Source organism: Taudactylus pleione, unplaced genomic scaffold (assembly GCF_031769625.1).
Source record: "Taudactylus pleione unplaced genomic scaffold, aTauple2 ptg000120l, whole genome shotgun sequence".
NCBI classification, from domain to species: Eukaryota; Metazoa; Chordata; class Amphibia; order Anura; family Myobatrachidae; genus Taudactylus; species Taudactylus pleione.
Genome location: NW_028284522.1, coordinates 2,946,179 through 2,965,240, shown reverse-complemented (window position 1 = coordinate 2,965,240; position 19,062 = coordinate 2,946,179). Strand labels below are relative to the sequence as shown.

General features: G+C 41.7%; 1 protein-coding gene across 2 annotated transcripts in view; it reads left to right on the top strand.

The window, feature by feature from the left end:
• PLSCR5 (phospholipid scramblase family member 5) overlaps window positions 1-14,485 on the top strand; it is a 171,877-nt gene extending 157,392 nt beyond the window's left edge. For both annotated transcript variants that reach the window (XM_088472080.1, XM_088472081.1), the window contains one exon: window positions 14,320-14,485. In XM_088472080.1, coding sequence (XP_088328206.1) covers window positions 14,320-14,358 — 39 coding nt within the window. In that variant the 3' untranslated portion in view covers window positions 14,359-14,485. The remainder of the gene's footprint in view (window positions 1-14,319) is intronic.
• The last annotated feature ends 4,577 nt before the right edge of the window (window positions 14,486-19,062 follow it).

The window sequence follows — 19,062 nt, the reverse complement described above, 5'->3', positions numbered from 1 at the left end:
ATCTACTTCTCCAAGTGGTAACTACTGGAACTAAATGCCAGTATGCATGCAATGATTGGTGGGATGCATTGCATCCAAAATGCGATGCTTGATGCATCCTGCCCCAAACCTTAACTTCTAGCTCACCTAAATGGCACAGTCCCAAACTATGCTTACAGTCTAATGTAGTTCCAGAAGCTCAAGGAAACCTAAAATGAGCAATGATCTTCTGGGACCCCCTTAAAATATGATTACACTGGCCAAAACTGCCTTAAGAATATACAAAAAAATCATGCATCTACGGAGGGGACTACATGCAATCCCTCAACACTAGAGATGTGCGTGGACCCACATGTTTTGGTGTTGGTTCTAATTCATTGTCATGTTTTGGTTTTGCCAAACCACCTTCAAGTATTTTGGTTTTAGATTTGCATTTTTTTAAATAAATCAATAAAAACAGCCAAAATCATGTAATTTTGGCCTATTTTTGTTCCTACAGTATTATTAATATGAATGATATTAATATCCAGTCATTTCCATTGACCACCTCACAGCTCACAATATTATTTTCACCCATATTGGCCACAGGCTGCAGTGAGCTGGCTGACTAAACTAAGCGACAGAGCAGCGGCACAGAAATCATGGCAGTTTAAAAATGAATAAAGCACATCTAGGAAACAGAGTGGCACTGCACTGGAAGATAGAATGACAGTTTAATATAAACTATACAATGCTATAGAATGTTTTCACTAATCAAGAACTAGATCAAAGGCTCGATGCCAGCACAGGTAAATAGATGTGGAGTATTTAGTGGAAATTAGGTAAAGCATTGATTGATTGATTGTTTGATTAGTGTTATTATAACAATAAAAAAACAAATCATAGAAATGGAAAAAAAATGATAAGAAACAAGCAACCAAAGTGGATGGCATTTCAAGATATAAAACAACACTGTAAGGTACAGTAATATACACTATCTGTCAAACAGACACAATCTTGGCAAAGTCCGTAATGAAAAGTGGTGCTGATGGAATTGTTCTTATGCCCTCCCACCTATCCTTATGTTGTATATAAAACAGGACATGCATAGTTTAACAAACCAAACAGTTCAGCAACTGCCACTTTTGTGGTAAAGTGTTTTTTTGGTTTGGACCCTCACAAAATAAGCTACCAATGGGCTTAAGGTGGCTAACAGTGTAGTTAATCATCTTTACAGTAGGAAAATTTTATCATCCTCATCCTCATCAGTGTTCATAATCACACAATATTAGCTCATCCAACCTGGAATCATCAGTTACAGAAGTTTCTGTACTTTGTTGCAATTGGCAGCTAAGGTCTTACTCATAGAATTTGTAGTTCATTTTTATGAACATCAGTTTTTCCACATTTTGAGGGAAGTAGCCTCCTACGATGATTGCTCACAAGGTTCCTGACTGTGCTAAACACTTCCTGAGTACACGCTGGATGGTGGGCAGCTTAAATAAAGCAAAGGTAGTTTGTACAAGGGGCTCCATATTCCCTTTCTCTTCTCCCAGTATTCAAAGACACTGTGTGACATGCTAATTTGTTAATTGTCATTTAAATAATCTTCCGCCATTCTACTGATGCTTAGTGTATCAGATTAAGTCACAGTAGAGGTGCCAATAATTTTGGGCAATTCTTTTAAGCCTAACCAGATCTCATAATGTAGTTTCCCTCTGGTGTGCTGAGTTGACCTCATCACCAGTGGGTCTCTAGGAAAAAAAAAAAAATTTCTGACAGCAGCATTTGCAGGGGAAACTGAATCAGGAGACATTGTTGTGTCATCATGTGCCACTTGAGCTGACAACTTGCTTGCAAGGAGCTCTTTGCATCTCTTAAGATCTGTATCAGTTGAAAAGAAAGACAAAACGTACAAAATGTAGGAATCCAATTACAAGGTGTTGACAACCTTGGTTCTAGCAAAGCGAATAAAGATTTTGAAGTACAAGTCCAACATACTTAGCTGAGTCAATTTGTTTAATCTATTCCTTCAGCTTCTCTAGCTGCTTATCCAGTAGTTTTATTAAGGGAATCACCTGACTCTGGCTGGCAGTGTATGAACTCACTTAATTTGTTACTAATTTAAATGGTTTCAGTAGCTTGCATAAAACATAGAATATTATCTAGTGTGCTGGGTTAAGGTACATTCCTCCCTATACCATGGCTTGTTGTGTAGGTTTGGATGGCTTGTTGCTGTTCCTTCACTCGGTGAAGTATATATACTGTATATAAAGGGAGTAATTCTACCTGGTCACTATCTCTTGCTTCAGTTGGTGGCATGAGTATTTTTCTTGCAGCCACTGAAATCTTCTATATGCAGTTGCTGAATGCCAAAAATGTCAGGAATTTTTTGGGCCATAAACATTATCTCCTGCACCCCCCTTTCATTTAAAAAAAAATCTGAACTACCAAGTATATTGAATGGGCAAAACATGGGATGTGTTCAAACTCCCCCGGTTGTAATGCTCTCATAATGTTAGTTGTGTTATCGTAAATAACAAATCCTGAGGAAAGTCCTAGCTGGGTAAGCCATTTTGCTATGACCTCCCTGAGATTTTCTAACAGGTTGACACCAGTATGCCTCTTAGTGAAGCCGGTGATACAAAGAGTAGCCTGCCTGTGAATGATCTGGTGTTTTTCTTAGATACTATTGCTGCTTTTGAAGGTGATACACCCACTCAGTGGGCTGTCACAGTTGCTGAATGCTGAAACTGTCCAGGAATTTTTCAGGCCACAGACAGCATCTCCTGCATGTTCCTTTCATTTTTTTTTTTAAATCTGATCTACAAAGTTTATAGTGTGGGCAAAACATGGGATGTGTTTGAACTCACCAAGTTATAATGCTCTCATAATTTTACTTGCATTATCAGAAATGACAAATCCTGAGGAGAGTTCAATTGGGGTAGGCCATTATTCTTTGACATCCCTGAGTTTTTCTAACAGGTTGACAACGGTATGCATCTTAGTGAATCCGGTGATACAGAGATTAGTCTGCCTGTGAATGAGCTGTTGTTGTGTGTTAGCTACTGCTGCTGTTGAAGGTGATACATCCACTCAGTGTGCTGTCACAGTAATGTAATCTTTAGTTTGGCCAGTACTGCTTGTCCACATATCTGTAGTTAACTGGATACACCACACAATGGCATTTTCTAGGCCAAGAATATATATATTTTTTTTATTTCCCGGTACAGGAGAGGAATTGCTATTCTGGTAAAATGGAATCGAGATTCAATTTGGTAGCGGGGATAAAGGACCTCAAGTAACTGTCTAATACCAGCTGCATTGATGTCAGATATTGGACACAGATCTAATGCTAGCATAGCTTTCATGGCTTCAGTGATTCACTGTGCAACTGGATGGCAGCTTTCATACTTTTTTCCTCTTGCAAAGGATTGTTTCACAGTCATTTGTTGTTTGAAACTACTACTCTTCTTGGTCCCCTAGCACAGCCCTAGTATGCAAGGATTCATCTGGTGAATCCTGTATAGGGGAGGAGTCAGTAAGCCTTCACAAATTGGATGCAGAAGGACTACCTCTGATCACTAATGAGGAAATTGATGATGAAGGTGTTGGCAGTGGAGATAGCATGTGCTGCAGTCTATCCATGCTGCTGGCAGCTGATGCTGGACTGCTTGTTATTATTATTTTTTATAGGATTTTTAAGATTTTTCCCAAATATCTTGCATGAACTCGCTGCAAATGACCTAACAGGAAGGAGGTTCCTCGATGGTTAAAGTCACTTCCACATCTTACTTTAGCTTCACAGATGGTACAAATGGCTTGACAAATGTCAGGATTTGGCTAAAAATAATCCCACATGAAAGAGGTGGCTTCTTTGGTCTAATGTCCAGGTATAAAAATGGCCTTCTTTTTACCACAAGCAAGAACTGCTGCCACTGTTGGCTGACTTAGTTTGACACAAACATCCTCATTATCAACATCCTTTTTAGTATCAGATGAACAAATATCCCCCTCATCTTGTTGCATTTCCAAATTAGCATCCTCAATTTCTAAGTCACCATGTTCACTGCTGCTCATACCCACAAATGCTTCACAGCACTGAGGTCATCAGTTTGTTTACCACTATGGCCCTAACTGTGCAGAGTGTATTTTCTCCCTGTGCTTGCTTGGGTTTCCTCCAGGTACTCCGGTTTCCTCCCACACTCCAAAAATATACTGGTAGGTTAATTGGCTCCCCACAAAATTGACCATAGTGTGTATGTTTGTGAGCATGTGGTAGGGAATATAGATTGTAAGCTCCACTGGGGCAGGGACAGATGTGAATGGTAAGATATTCTCTGTGAAGTGCTGCGGAATATGTGTGCGCTATATAAATAAATGGTAATAAATAAAAGAATTAAAAAATGGTGAAAAGAGGCTTCTCTAGGATTACAGTGTAAGTAATGTCAGATTTACACATAGCAGTCGTGGAATCACAGGGTTATATTTACTAAAGTGTGGGTTTTTAGAAGTGGAGTTGTTGCCCATAGCAACCAATCAGATTGCTATGGGCAACAAATCCACTCCTAAAAACCTGCACTTTAGTAAATATACCTCTTGGACTTAGATTTGTAACACACAGTTTGCTCGTCAGCCTTAGTTTATTTGTGTTGAATTCATTTGCCTGTTTTAAAGATGACACATGTAGACTAAGGGCCATATTTATTACAATTCACATTTCAGATGCGGATGTTATGATAATATTGCCAATATTTGCAATGTAATATTTGAATACATCGAAAGGATGTATCAAATAGCGTATGCAGGGTCACAGCTTGCATGAAAACTCAATACCTGCGAATCCTCCTTGCACACCTTTTTAGGGTATTTTTTTAAAAAAAATACCCTGACAGTGTGACTGCACATGTGCTGCCAGCTCTCATACCCCCGCAATCCTACCTCTCCAACTCATTACCCCCCTCCCTGCTAAGCTGACACTCCATCACCCTCCCTTACAAACTCCCCTTGCATCCCAGGGCCGTAACTAGGGTAGTGCGACCAGTACCATGGCAAAGGGCACCGCAGGGCAGGGGGCGCTGTTTGGGCCTGTCAATTTTCCTGTTTATCATCATTCTCACTTGTAGCTTCCTCTTATTTTATCCCCAGCATCTCCAGGCCTCCCCTATCTCTTCCCTAGCCCTTCTCCATGAGGCCATGGCCCTTTTTCAGGTGCACTATATTATGTTCCTATTTAATAAATGGGGGGTGCCAATGCACTCTCTGGCACAGGGCAGCAAAAAGTCTAGTTACGGTTCTGCTGCAACCCCCCATTAGGCTGACACTTGCCTGCCTGTTGAGTGATGCTCCGGTGAGGTCCTCTGGTGCTCCAGTCATCTGGTCTCCGGGATCCTGCCCCGTGACCTCAGTCACATGTTTTATGCTGTAAGAGTAGCTGATTAGGGTCACAGAGCAGGATCCTGGAGACCAGCTGACCAGAGCCCCAGAGGACCTCACCTGTGTACTGATTACCAATCTGGATGCTTGTAAATATTATCATTATTTCTTCCTAGCTTTTTTTTTTACACTGTGATCAGTGCTGCAGTCCATCAGACATGCCTTAAGAGACTGTCACATGTTTGTGTAAAGTTTCATGAAAACTATTTTTATGTATTCTTATATATAAAAACCAGATAGAATTGGAGCTCCTTTAAATTGCTACTTTGAAGTTAAGGTCTCCTTACATCTGCCACGGATCGTCACGATGTAGCAATTCTGCAACCCGGCATTGCAGGATCGCTGAAATCCAACATGTTGGATTTCACAGATATGCCGTTCACGATCAAAAATTATCGTGATTGGCAGATTAGTGAAACTTTACATGTAGAATGTCACCGTTCCTGCGACAGAACGCGGAACATCGATGGCTGTCGTTCGGCATTTCCGACTGGCGGATCAGCGTTTACAATCCAATTGCTACATCATGATGATCTGTCGCAGATGTATGGGGACCTTTAATTTAACACATTGCTTCTAATACTCTGTTACTAATCTGTTTCCAAAAAAGAGAAGAAAAGGGTATTGTCTCTTTGTTGGTGCACATAGAGGATAATTATATATAAAATATAACTTTTATTAAATAAATTATTTTAAAAAAAAATTCGCCTTATTCGTGAAATATTCCAAGAAAAAAAATATAATAAAAACATTGAAACACATGTGTGTCATCAATTGATATTAAATTATTAATAATTAATTTGTCTCTGTGTCCCTTTCAGTTATGTTTCTGAGTAAAGATTCTTTTAAATATTGTTGTCTCCAGTGTCATTAATCATAACATATATTTATATAGTTGAAATCAATTAGACCTGCATGTACTACCCACAATTGTAGTTAGATATACTGTATTGAAAAAACATAACTTTTGTGAAACGTACGTCGTTTTTTTGCAGCTCCTGCTGCTGATAGTGTCCTATGTTGTGTTAATAGCACTTGAAAGCACTGCCTCCACTGTGTGTATAAGCAAATGTGATTATCACAATGAAGAAAAGGCATGCATTAACATGCTTTCCTAGTACTCAGACTTTGTTATAGTGTTACTCTGAGCAAATAGTGTGAATATATACAATCTACTCCAATACTACTACTTGTGATTAAACCTTGCAGCTGGGCATGAGGAACCTACATTAAACACTCAGTAATGTTAGTCTGAGTGAGTAACAGTTTATTAAACCAATTTTGCAGCCCTATAGAGGGAGCTACAACAATAGCACTGTATTGTATTAGATATAATTAAAACCAACACATTCTGAGCACAAACAAAATACAGTACCATACTGCACGAATAAACCCTATAGCTATACAAGGGAATCCTTATATTTGGGTTAAGCAATAATATCAACTAGGGCATTAAGATGTCCGCATATTAATTAGTTTAAATATTATAACATTTCTATCAGTAAATTATGATGCAATCCATAACCAATAGATGGCAGCATAATATCACCAATGGAATTTATATCTTGGTTTAGTTTCAATACAGTATATCTAACTACAATTGTGGGTAGTACATGCAGGGCTAATTGATTTCAACTATATAAATATATGTTATGATTAATGACACTGGAGACAACAACATTTAATAGAATCTTTACTCAGAAACATAACTGAAAGGGACACAGAGACAAATGAATTATTAATAATTTAATATCAATTGAGACACACATTTGTTTCAATGTTTTTATTATATTTGTTTCTTGGAATATTTCACTAATAAGGCAAAAAATAAAATTTTAAATAATTTATTTAATAAAAGTTATATTTTATATATAATTATCCTCTATGTGCGCCAACAAAGAGACAATACCCTTTTCTTCTCTTTTTTGTAAACTCCTACTTATTGTCCTTGGCAGCACCCCCATAGAATGATTTCATATGTACCACAAATTGTCTAATTGGGGCCATTACAGAAGTATATACAGTATATTTTTCTTAAACCTAAACCTAGTGCAGAAGTGCTTCCCCAGCCCCCTACCCCTAATTTAATATACTAATCTGTTTCACCTGATATGTATATATGTTACAATGATCATCTGATTGAATTATATGGGAAAATACACATGGATTAAGTGATATATATCTCATGCTTGTAATGCTATGACAGTGAAGGCTGATTTAAAGTAGGGGAAACGGGGTGGAACCCTGCTTAACGCCATCTCCAGGTGTCGTTATTATCAAAGGGTTCCCCCTGATATTTTTTCACAATTCAGTTTGGTAAATTTGAAGCAGGTCACATTTCCCACTACAAGTATGGGAAATGAGATCTGCTTACTAAAAATATGCGAATTAAAGGGCTTGGAGTAGTATTTTGCGAAAACTGCTCCAAAAGCTCTATAACACATTTATGTGATACTAAAATAATGTGAAAAGGGTGTGAAAACAACCTTTTTCACATTTTTAAGTAAAAAAAAAAAGAAAAATAGGGCCCTCAGTGTGACAAAGTGTTGCATGTGAGGTTTCAGAAGATGCCTGACTGTGTTTGTCCCCGTCTTCCGCAATAGGCATTCTAGTGAAACAGCAGTAGCAGGACCACCACTCACAAAGGAAGGCCATGGCCTGAGCCTTTCCTTGCCAAAATGTGTGGTGTATGGAATGTTGGCAATTTACATTTTTTGGCAGTAAATTTTCCCTTTATTATTAGAGATGATGTTTTTTTCAACATTGTGAAATATTGTCAAAATTTCAGGTGCACCTTTTTTAAAAAAAATTTTCCCCCGGACCATCTTTAGTAGATGTTAAAGTACTGTAATGACTGGCAGCAGTCGCAGCGCTAGTACTGATTTGCTGCTCCTACTCTTCTATCGACTGACCCATATTGACTCACAGTGCTCCTAGTAATAGAACACTATTGAAGTTAATTTTTTTATACAAAGCCTTAACACACAACACAGTGTTTTACTTTAAAAAATTTTAACACAATGCTTGAACACACAACAGTGTTTTATTTTAAAAATTTTAACACAATGCCTGAACACACAACACAGTGTTTTATTTTAAAAAATTTTAACACAATGCTTGAACACACAATAATGATTTTAACACAGTGCGTAGCCCTGAACACATAACACAGTGCCTCACAGTGCTTCTATGGCATTTTTTTTAATAACATATTGCTCCTAATAGCTTTTTTTAGTGTCTGAAAATGAACACACAACACAGTGTTTTTTTTAACAGTGCCTGGACCTGAACACACAACACAGGGACTCACCGTGCTCCCATGGCATTTTTTTTAATACACTGAGCCCCTTTAACACAGTGCTCCTATTGGTGTTTTTAGTGTCTGGTTCTGAACACACAACACAGTGCTGCAGCCCACAGTCCATGGTGCCTCTATGGCGTTTTTGTTTTTTAATGACACTGTACTTTTAAAACAGTGCTTCTAATGGCAGTTTTTAGTGCCTGGCCTGGAACACAGACACAGCACAGTGTCTTGCAGTGCTGCAGCCCACAGTCCACACCCTCTCCTTCCAATCTCCTGTGTGAAATGAGGCCTGATAACGAGGGAGGAACTTTTAAATGCAATCCAAAACATGCGAGATCTGGCACCAGGAAAATTACGTTTTGCCTTGTTTTGGGTTTTGAGCTTGGCGAGAAGACCAGTACCGGTGCTCGGTTCGACTCGGAATCCCTAATTGTGGATGTGTTCAGTTTCCAGGAAAACCGAACTGCAAACATCTCTACTCAACACCCAATCAAAAAATGGGGTTTGCCCATCAAAACTAAACTCAGCACACAACATTTAGAAGCCAGACCTACTCTCTGTCTTAGCTGGTTCTGTATAAATAGATTTTACAATACTATAAATTTAAACTGGGACACTCGTGAATTACACAGGTTCTAGCTGGCTGACTTCAAGCCTGCATTTCATTCGGTTTTAATTAGCTACAGAACTTGTGTAATTCATGAGTGTCCCGGTATAAAGGAATAGTATGGTAAGTCTATGTGTTAGGATAACAATATCTTACCATCTCCCTCACCTATTCAAAAGCTGTGCATCACACAGACGTTGCAATTGATACCATTATTCAGATGTCGTCCATATAGAAAATGTGGATAAAGCGTATGACATCCCCTCTTTTTGGTACCATCCCCAAAGATGAGATGCCATCTTCCTAAAAGTGGATAAGGGCAGGTCAACCCATTCTAATGCTCTTTATTGACCTTTGTCAGGTGAGAAAAAAAGGAACAATTAATATAGTAAATACCAAAAGCCAGATAAAACCCCTCCTTCATCAACCCCCCACCTCATGATTAGGATACTAAATGAATCTGGTGTTCAAGCATGAAGAACTCTGCACAGAGCTTAGGGTGATGTTTTGTGGCTGCACTTGAATTATTGTGCTTCTTTAAGAATGATCATATACTTGCTGATGAAATCGCTTCTGCCAACATTTTATTATTTAAGGTGTTCTAGTTGTATTGCTTTGCGTAGGGTTCTGTCGCGGGAGTGGCCCACATGACCAGCAGCGCTACACAGAGCATACTTGCCTACTTTTGATAAAGTATGTCAGGGAGATTGTGAAAGCGACACCTATGAGTGCGGTGGTAATGTGGGCGTGTACTGCTACATCTAAGAGGCGTGTCATAAAATTACCTTACATCCAAATGTAAACGACCTCAAAGCAGTTAGTAAGTTCTATTTGTTGATGAAACACACTAATACTTTTCAGAAAATGCATGTAGCCATAGGGATTGTGCCTTATAACCAATGCAGGGAAATTATACTAATGATTCCATTTGAATGTATACATCTGTTTTTTTTATTATTTTAACAGCTTCATAATAGGGGTAAGGTGCAATCAGGGAGATTGCTGAACTCTTCATGGAGTCAGGGAGATTGCTACTATTTCAGGGAGTCTCCCTGACAATGAGGGAGAGTTTGCAAGTGTGATACAGATTAGTGGCAGCAGCGCCCTTATCCACCACTCACCAATGTCACTGTGTGCCCAGTGCACAGACTTCTATGTAGCCTATACTATTCCAGGGAACTTGGGCCTAAAGCAACTCTCCCCCCACCCCTTACCGGCCGCGCCCATGGTGCCACACTGATCTCTTGCATTGATGATGTCAATAAGTTTAGTTATTGTTATTACCCAGCTTTATCTTGTATACTTGATGGATCGAGATGAAACAAAGTGCAGGTTATTTCTAGGAGTTTCCACTACAAACTTCTCGGTTCAGTAGTTTTTGCGCCAACTTGCAACAAACACAAACAGAAAGACACAGCGTTCTTATATTAGTAACTTTAGATAAAGTAAAAACAAAAAACATTTATTAAATATCTTCGTTCACCACAAGATGGCGATCATTGCACAACATATCAGCATCCAAGGTCAAGCAAATCTAAAGCGATGGGTCTCTTTCATTTATGTCATGATATACTGAATATTGTTGTGTTTGCACATTTACAAACAGAAACGTGGTGAGATGTGCAGTGTACAGCATAGCTGAGTACATACAAACATAAAAGTACAATAATTTGAACACAGATGTACAAGGTGATGTATTTTTGTGAAGTAACAAGAAAGAGAATACAGATACATGAAATTAAAACGTTTATAAAACAATAAACATCTAAGTGTAACTATAGGCCTAATGCAGAGGTGCACACAGTTCTAACACAATACTGATGTTCACATAGTTGAGCAATTATTTGCAACTGCGCATGCACAAAGAGTCCTGAAGACCTCTATGGTGCATGTGTTACACAGAGTGTATGCACAAAGATACTGTTGCGATCGGGACAGACGGTATTCAGAAATGGGGAGTCAAAGTGATGGACGTTCCTGGGTGGTGACTGGCAAGTGGCCTGAAGAGAATGCAAACAAAGTCCATCTGATGGGCGTGTTATGGGAGTGTCCCAGGCGTGTCAGTGAAGGTGACTGCGTTCTGAGGTGCACAGCCCAACCATGTTCAGATGGAGAAGACTGCACCTGCCATGGAGCTGGTGCAAGTGCCGATGGTGTGCCGATGGTGGAGTATCGAGAATCACCAGCTGTGTTACAGCGTGTAGAGATGCTGAAAGTGGGCGGCTCAGTCCTTGCTCATTCAGATGCATGCTACTAAGCCAGGGGAAGGCTGATACTCGCATTGGCATATTATAGCGGCCCAACTGCATTGTCGACAAAGCATGTTATGTTTCAGATTATTAGGTTTGGTTTCCTACCAGACAAAAGTGTTTCATCAGAGGAGGAGGCCCATATGCATTCTCTATGCGCCCCTTCATCTCACCAGCGCATGTGCTGAAGACTATGGAACTGTGGCAGGGTTTACTGCATATACCCATATCTCCGGGAAAATGGTCCACAAGGAAAGCAATAGTAATGGGTGTAGGGCCACTGCTACCAGTGTATCTAAGTTGGTAGCCCAGCACATGACAAGGTATATTCCTACTAACCACCCTCAGGGGAAGGCTCCAAAAACTAGAAGTGACAAAAGATTAAGGGGTCTATTTACTAAGCAGTGTCAGGAGACAGAGTGAAAAGTGATAAGAAAGTGATAAGGTGCCAGCCAATCAGCTCCCAACTGTCATTTTTCAAACACAGCCTGTGAGACGACAGTTGGGAGCTGATTGGCTGGCACCTTGTCACTTTCTTATCACTTTTCACTCTGTCTCCCGACACTGCTTAGTAAATACACCCCTTTACCTCCAAGAGATTGCATGGGGAGATGTACTAAGCCTTGGAGAGAGATAAAGTGGACAGAGATAAAGTACCAACCAATCAGCTCCTAACTGCCATTTTTCAAACACAGCCTGTAACATGACAGTTAGTAGCTGATTAGTTGGTACTTTATCTCTCTCCACTTTATTTCTCTCCAAGGCTTAGTGCATCTTCCCCTTAAAAGTGTAACCATCACACCAGTGTCCAATCACCTCCAACATTAGAACTCCTTCCATTAAATAAAACATTTCTGTTTTCACCTGCAGTTCTCATTCTAACAGCAATACTGCCATTTTTAGACAAATATATTGCACATATTAATCAAGTGTCACTTTGGAGTGTGAAATTTTTAGCTGCATAGGTCAGAGTGTGCGTAGTAATGTCATTCCTTGTGCAACAGTGAGAAGCAGAATATGATCCATTAAAATTATAGGCCACAACCCAGACAAGCTAGATAGAAATGTAAGTAACTGTAAGGACCAGAAACTGACAGTGTGCCATCCACATGGCAATAAATGCCCCTAAAAATGGGCCCTATCTACCCCTTTATCTCATTTTAACAATCTTGGTCCACCCACAAAACTATGTACTATGCTCCTTCTCCATACATAGCAATAAATATCCTCTCCCCCGTCAGCTGGTGCCAACATCTACTGCTCCACAACTCTGCCATATTATTCCGCAAACCCTAGTACTTTGGGCCGGAATCAATTAGCGGCCAAAGTCGAGGTGCAATGTTTTCGCCACCTTCGCCTATTTTTAGGCGACACTTTTTCCCTGCGCGCTCCCGCTTAACTCTGTATTCAATTCCAAAAGACGCGAAAACGGAACACACAAAAAAAACGGCGAATAGCGAAACTGGCCAAAAGTGCCTAAGATTTTGGGTAAATCAGTCTGTACCCCAGAAAAAGCTGCACTAACATTAGAAATCAATATAGAGGGGTACTAATAGCCCTAATAAAAGTGTTTTGTGTCCTTAAAGTATCAGAATTGGCTGCTATTTGCTTAAATTTGGAGTACATGAAAATGGGCACTAGTATATTTTGAAGTCTCTAAAGTGAAGATATTAAAAATCTTAAAAATACACCTGCTGCAGCCTCGTGCAATCCCAAAAACACCCGTTCCATCCATTTAGCCCCCCAAAGTACCAGGCCCCCCACTTTTTCCCCATTTTACAACACATTTTAAATTTTCAGTCTTCTTAAATTTTTTTTTTTTTGAGAGTCTTTGAAACTGATTTGTCATTAGGGGGTGACTGGTATGTAGTCACTGTCGGGATTTCACTGTCGGGAAGCCGGCGGTCGGCATTTTGACCTCCGGCTTCCCGACAGTGAAATCCCGGCATGGGACTAATGATAGGCATCTAAATACCGATGCCTATCATTAGCCCCATGCCAAAATTCCGACACCCGGCATACCGATCGTAGATATGCCGGGCGTCGGGAGCGGATAGCCGATGGGGGGGAGGGTTCAGTTTAGGGTCTCCTGCGGGGACTTAGGGTTAGGCAACCCCCCCCCCGGGAGGGTAAGGGTTAGGCTAGGGAAAGGGGGGTTAGGGTCAGGCTCCCCCGGGGGAGAGGTTAGGGTTAGGCAACCCCCGGGAGGGTTAGGTTTAGGGTCCGGGGAGGGAGAGTTCGGTTTAGGCCCCCTGGGGGGAGGTTAGGGTTAGGCACTAAGGGGGGAGGTTAGGGTTAGGCACTAAGGGGGGAGGTTAGAGTTAGGCACTCCTAAGGGAGGGTTAGGGGGGGAGAGGGGAGGGTTAGGGTAGTTACTCACCTCAGTCGGGATCTTCATAGGTCCGGCGGTCATACATACCGACTCCAGGGTGACTAATGGGTTAAAATCCCCACATTTGCACCCCAAAATAGAGATTTTGCACTTCCAATTCGCCTGCCTATATATGGAGAAAACTTTTTGCCTGGTTATTCTCCACTTAGGGAAAAACGCCAGGAATTGAATACAAAGATACTTTGAAAACAGGCGAAAAGTGCAAATCGGCGAAAACAATGTACTATTCACAGACATAAGCATATAATGATAAAGCATGAAAACATCCTTTTAACATTTTGTTTTACCAAATAAATATGATTGTATCAGCAATTTAAGTTATTCTGTTCTGGAATCAATACCAATTTCTAAAAATTATATTTTTATTTTTCAGGATTTAATGTACTTCGAGCAATCTTCAGATGGAATTTGAACGTTTTGAATGGAGAATCTTTAATAAAGATTTTAGATCTTACAACCAGCAGAGACGATAAAAGATCATCTAATAAGATGCCGTTAATTGTTATTGTGTCTTAGAAATGTTAAATTGGCAGTCCAGAATCTAGTACTATACTTTTCATAAACTTTATTTAGAACGTCTTCATTATCTTCATCAGAGAATATTCGTAGCAAATAAATTCACATTTTCTGTCATAAGGTTTTATTTCTATCATTTGACAATGAATACATTTTTATTTCTGTGTATCTTGCTGTTTTGTTGGAACAGTAAATAGTCCATTGTGTTCAAAAAATTTTCTTAATTTTGCATTGAGCCAAAGGATGGTCAAAATTTGAGTCAACTACTAATTTACCCTCATAGGGTGGAACATGCTTTCCTACTACTAATACTTTTGTGGTTTTAAAGGATACTAGGCAACTAGCAAATGATAAACTACTACTTATTGTAATACACTGATTATCCAGCAGGTGGCAGCCATATACAATAGAAAAATGTTAAAGTTTAATGAAGACAATTTGATTAATGCAGCCAATTGTCACTTACATAGAAAATAAACAAGGAGAAGCAGTTATAAACTAATAGGAAACAGTTTGTCCAAGTTGCCAAAGGTTAGCTGAATGTGTGCATCGTGTCCCCTTTTACATGTTATTTGTATCACATATAGGTTTTCTTTTGTATTTGCTCAACGTTTGTATGAAGAGCAGCTACTGTACAATGCAAAATGAGTTGTACAAATGGATAGCATATTAATCTACATGTCTTACTCTCCAGGAGACTTCTCTGCAACGTAGTGGTGGCCCTTAGTGTGCAGAGATGTGATAAAATCTTCAGTGGTACATGGTGCAAAAATCTAAAAGTCAAATCAATATCCAGCAAACTGGCACTCTAGGATGTCCTCTTAAAATAAAATAATCAGTTCCGTTTTCACCTAAAATGCTGTTTGATTACATCTTTCGCAGTTATATATGTGCCTATGTCCTGGTCTGAATTTGTTTGCAATTGTGTGAACACATCCCTACTTTACTAGGCCTACATTAGGTTGCTTCTCTCCCAGTCCTGTCTCTGCCGACGCATTCAGAAGGGGATCGGTATGAAATATCGGTGGCTGTTTAGTCACCGGTTTAATTCCCGACAGGAGAAGCCGGGCAGGAGGAGATCCTGATGCCGGCTGGTAAGTACCCTAACCCTCCCCTCTCTCCCCATAACCCTAACTCTCCCTTAGGGGTGCCTAACCATAAAACTCCTGGGGTGGTGCCCAACCCTAAATACCCCCCATGGGTGCCTAAACCTAACCCCCCTTCCCGCACCCTACACCTAACCCTCCAGGGGGGGTACATAACCCTCCCCCCTAGGGATGCCTACACTCCCTAAACCTAACCCCCCCCCCGCAGGCGGTTAATGTTAAGGATGCCCCAGACTTACCTCGTTCAGGCTGGCATACTTTGTTCCGGTGTCGGGATTAAGATAGTCATCGGTATTTCAACACTTATCTTAAGTCCCCCGTCGGGCTTCTCCTGTCGGGATATAGACCAGCGGCATTTAGTCCGCCGGTCTATAAACTGCATCCCTTCAGAAGTATGTGCCAGCATAACACAAATCTACATATGTGCACACGATACACTACATGTGCTGGCACAGTACTAAGTTGCCTTCAGCCCACATGTGCCTAAGGGCTCTATTTATTAACATTATTTTTTACTAAAATAAAGTGAAAAAGGGTGTTTTCACACCCTTTTCACATTATTTTAGTATCACCTACAGTTACTAAAGGGCAATTGGAGTAGAATTTGTAAAATTCTACTCCAACCCCTAAGTATCACTTATTTTTAGTAAGCAGATCGCATTTCCCATAATTGTAATGGGAAATGTGAGCTGGCCAAAGTTACTAAAAATAAATTGTGAAAAAATACTTGGGAAAGCCCTGTGATAATAACGCCACCTGGAGGTGGCGTTATCCAGGGTCTCCCCCGGTTACTGGACTCTTGCTCCGCTCTGACGGGTAGAGCAGAGCCCAGAGCCAGCCCCAGTGATCAGCTGTGTGGTCTAAACAGACCAGACGCTGATACACTGTAAAAAAAAAGTTAAAAAAGAACAAACTTACCTGACTCCAGTGACCGGTGATCGGGGCTCCGGTGATGTCCTCTCTCCGGTTAGCTGGTCTCCCATGCTGCACTGTGGCCCGGTCATCACCTGACAGGGTCCCAGTGCAGTATGGGATGTCAGCTGACTGGAGGACATTGAGGACATCATCGAAGCCCGGATCATGCAGGTAAGTGTAATTAAGGGAGAGGGGGGGTCATGGGGGGGAAGGGGTCGCGGGGGGTCCACGATCATGGGGGGTGGGGCCTTGGTGGGGGGGCTTAGCACCGGGGGTTAGCAGCGGCAGCCGGTAGGCGCATGCGCGGGGCACTTGTCATGGTATTTTTTGTGAAAATACCGTGACTAGTGTGCGGAGGGGATTCGCAGGGACAGAGCTTTCTCGCAAGCTCTGTCCCTGCAATGGATTTGTAGTAAATCCCTGTGATATTGCCTGAATTCGCAATGCAAATTCACTCGGTAATATCACACTCGGTAATCTGCATTACCAACACGGATTGTAGTAAATAGAGCCCTAACTGTGAAGTCTTGAAGATCAACCTGACAATACACCTGTTGGAAAGGGAGCAAAATATCACTACAATGTCTAACCTGCTACTGCAACTCTATTTACTAAATGGATCTTAAAGTGGGTGTATGTCAGGACTGTCTTTATTACGTGTCACTATTGAATGTTTGATTGCCATTTGTCATAGTTTATTACATTGTTAAAATGTCCTTCTATATATTTAGCTTTCCATAAACTTAAAAAAGGAGCAGAACATGTTCCATGGAAAAACAAGGCCTAATCTCCTCCAGCACAGAGGAGGTAGAAGAAATCAAGTAATTTGAGAAAGACCCTATATCAGAGGTTCTCAAACTTTTTTGAATCACAGCACCCAAGAGTATCAGCATTGTTTTCACAGCACCTCTAAGCAAAATGTGTGTTATTAAGAAATTCAGAACAAAATGTAGTAAAGTGAAGACAATTGTACTTGTGCTTTCATCATTAGGTTCAGAGCTGAATTTAGATCTCATGGGGTCCTAGGCAAGATACCAGTTTTGCGGTCCCCTCAAACATTCCATAGCACTATATTTTAATTTCTGATTCATTCCCCTGTACAGCACCCTTAAGAAAAGGTCTGCTGTGGCCTTGAAACATTGCCTATGTATGTATGTATGGGTTGGGTCCGGGATGCCGGCGCTCAGGATCCAGATGCGAGCATCCCGACAAGGTTAGGATACCGATACCTGCCGGTAAGTATCCTAATCCTACCCCTAACCCTCCCAGCAGCCTAAACCTAACCCTCCCCCCCACATCACAGCCCCTGCTTTCCTCACATCACTGATCCCTCTCAGCACAGAACCCCCCTCCTCCCCTCACAGCACAGACCCACTCTTTCACTGACCCCCCTCCCCTCATGCAATGCCCCTATACTAGTGCCCCTTATGCAATGCCCCCTGTAGCAGTGCCCTTTATGCAATGCCCCCTGTAGTAGTGCCCATTATGCAATTCCCCCTGTAGCACTGCCTATTCTGCAGTGCCCCCTGTAGCAGTGCCCTTTATGCAATGCCCCCTGTAGCACTGCCTATTATGCAATGCCCCCTGTAGAACTGCTCATTATGCAATGCCCCCTGTAGCAGTGCCCTTTATGCAATGCCCCCTGTAGCACTGCCTATTATGCAATGCCCCCTGTAGTACTGCTCATTATGCAATGCCCCCTGCAGCAGTGCCCATTAAACAGGGCCCCTTATGCAATGCCCCCTCTAGCAGTGCCCATTATGTAATGCCCCCTGTAGCAGCGCCCCTTATTCAGGGCCCCCTGTAGTTGAGCCCATATGTATTGCCCCCTGTAGTTGTACCCATATGCAGTGTCCCTGTAGTGGTGCCCATATGCAGGGCCCCTTAAAGTAGTGCCCCTGTAGTTGTGCCTTTTAAAGTAGTATCCCTGTAGTTGTGCCCTTTAAAGTAGTGCCCCTGTAGTAGTAGTAGTGCCCCTGTAGTTGTACCCTTTAAAGTACTGCTCCTGTAGTAGTAGTAGTGCCCCTGTAGTTGTGCCCTTTAAACTAGTGCCCCTGTAGTAGTAGTAGTGCCCCTGTGTAGTTCCCCTGTAGTAGTAGTGCCCCTGTATTAGTAGTAGTGCCCCTGTGTAGTTCCCCTGTAGTAGTAGTGCCCCTGTAGTAGTAGTTTCCCATCCCCCGCCCTCTACTTACCTGACTCCACGCAGCCGTCATCCGTGCTGACGCTCCCACTGCCGTACTGACTTTCACTGGGAACGCTGGCTCTGAAGCGATCGGAGGCTTCCTTATCCTCCGATCACTTCAGAGGCCAGCATTCACTGGCCCTGTCCTGAAACTCCACCTCCTCCTCCCTCCACCTGGTAGGAGCAGGGCTCTGGACATGGTGCTGCTGCTGCTGGCACGAGCTGGCGAGAGGAGACACAGCAGCAGCACATCCAGAGCCCTGCTCCTACCAGGACAGGGAAGGAGGTGGAGTTAAAATGCAGGCTCTCTCCAGGGCCGGATTCCGGGGGGGCCCAGCCACGGGCCCCTTGGGACCGGCCAGGCCCTAGGCATGACCCAACTTAAAGTGATGATTCC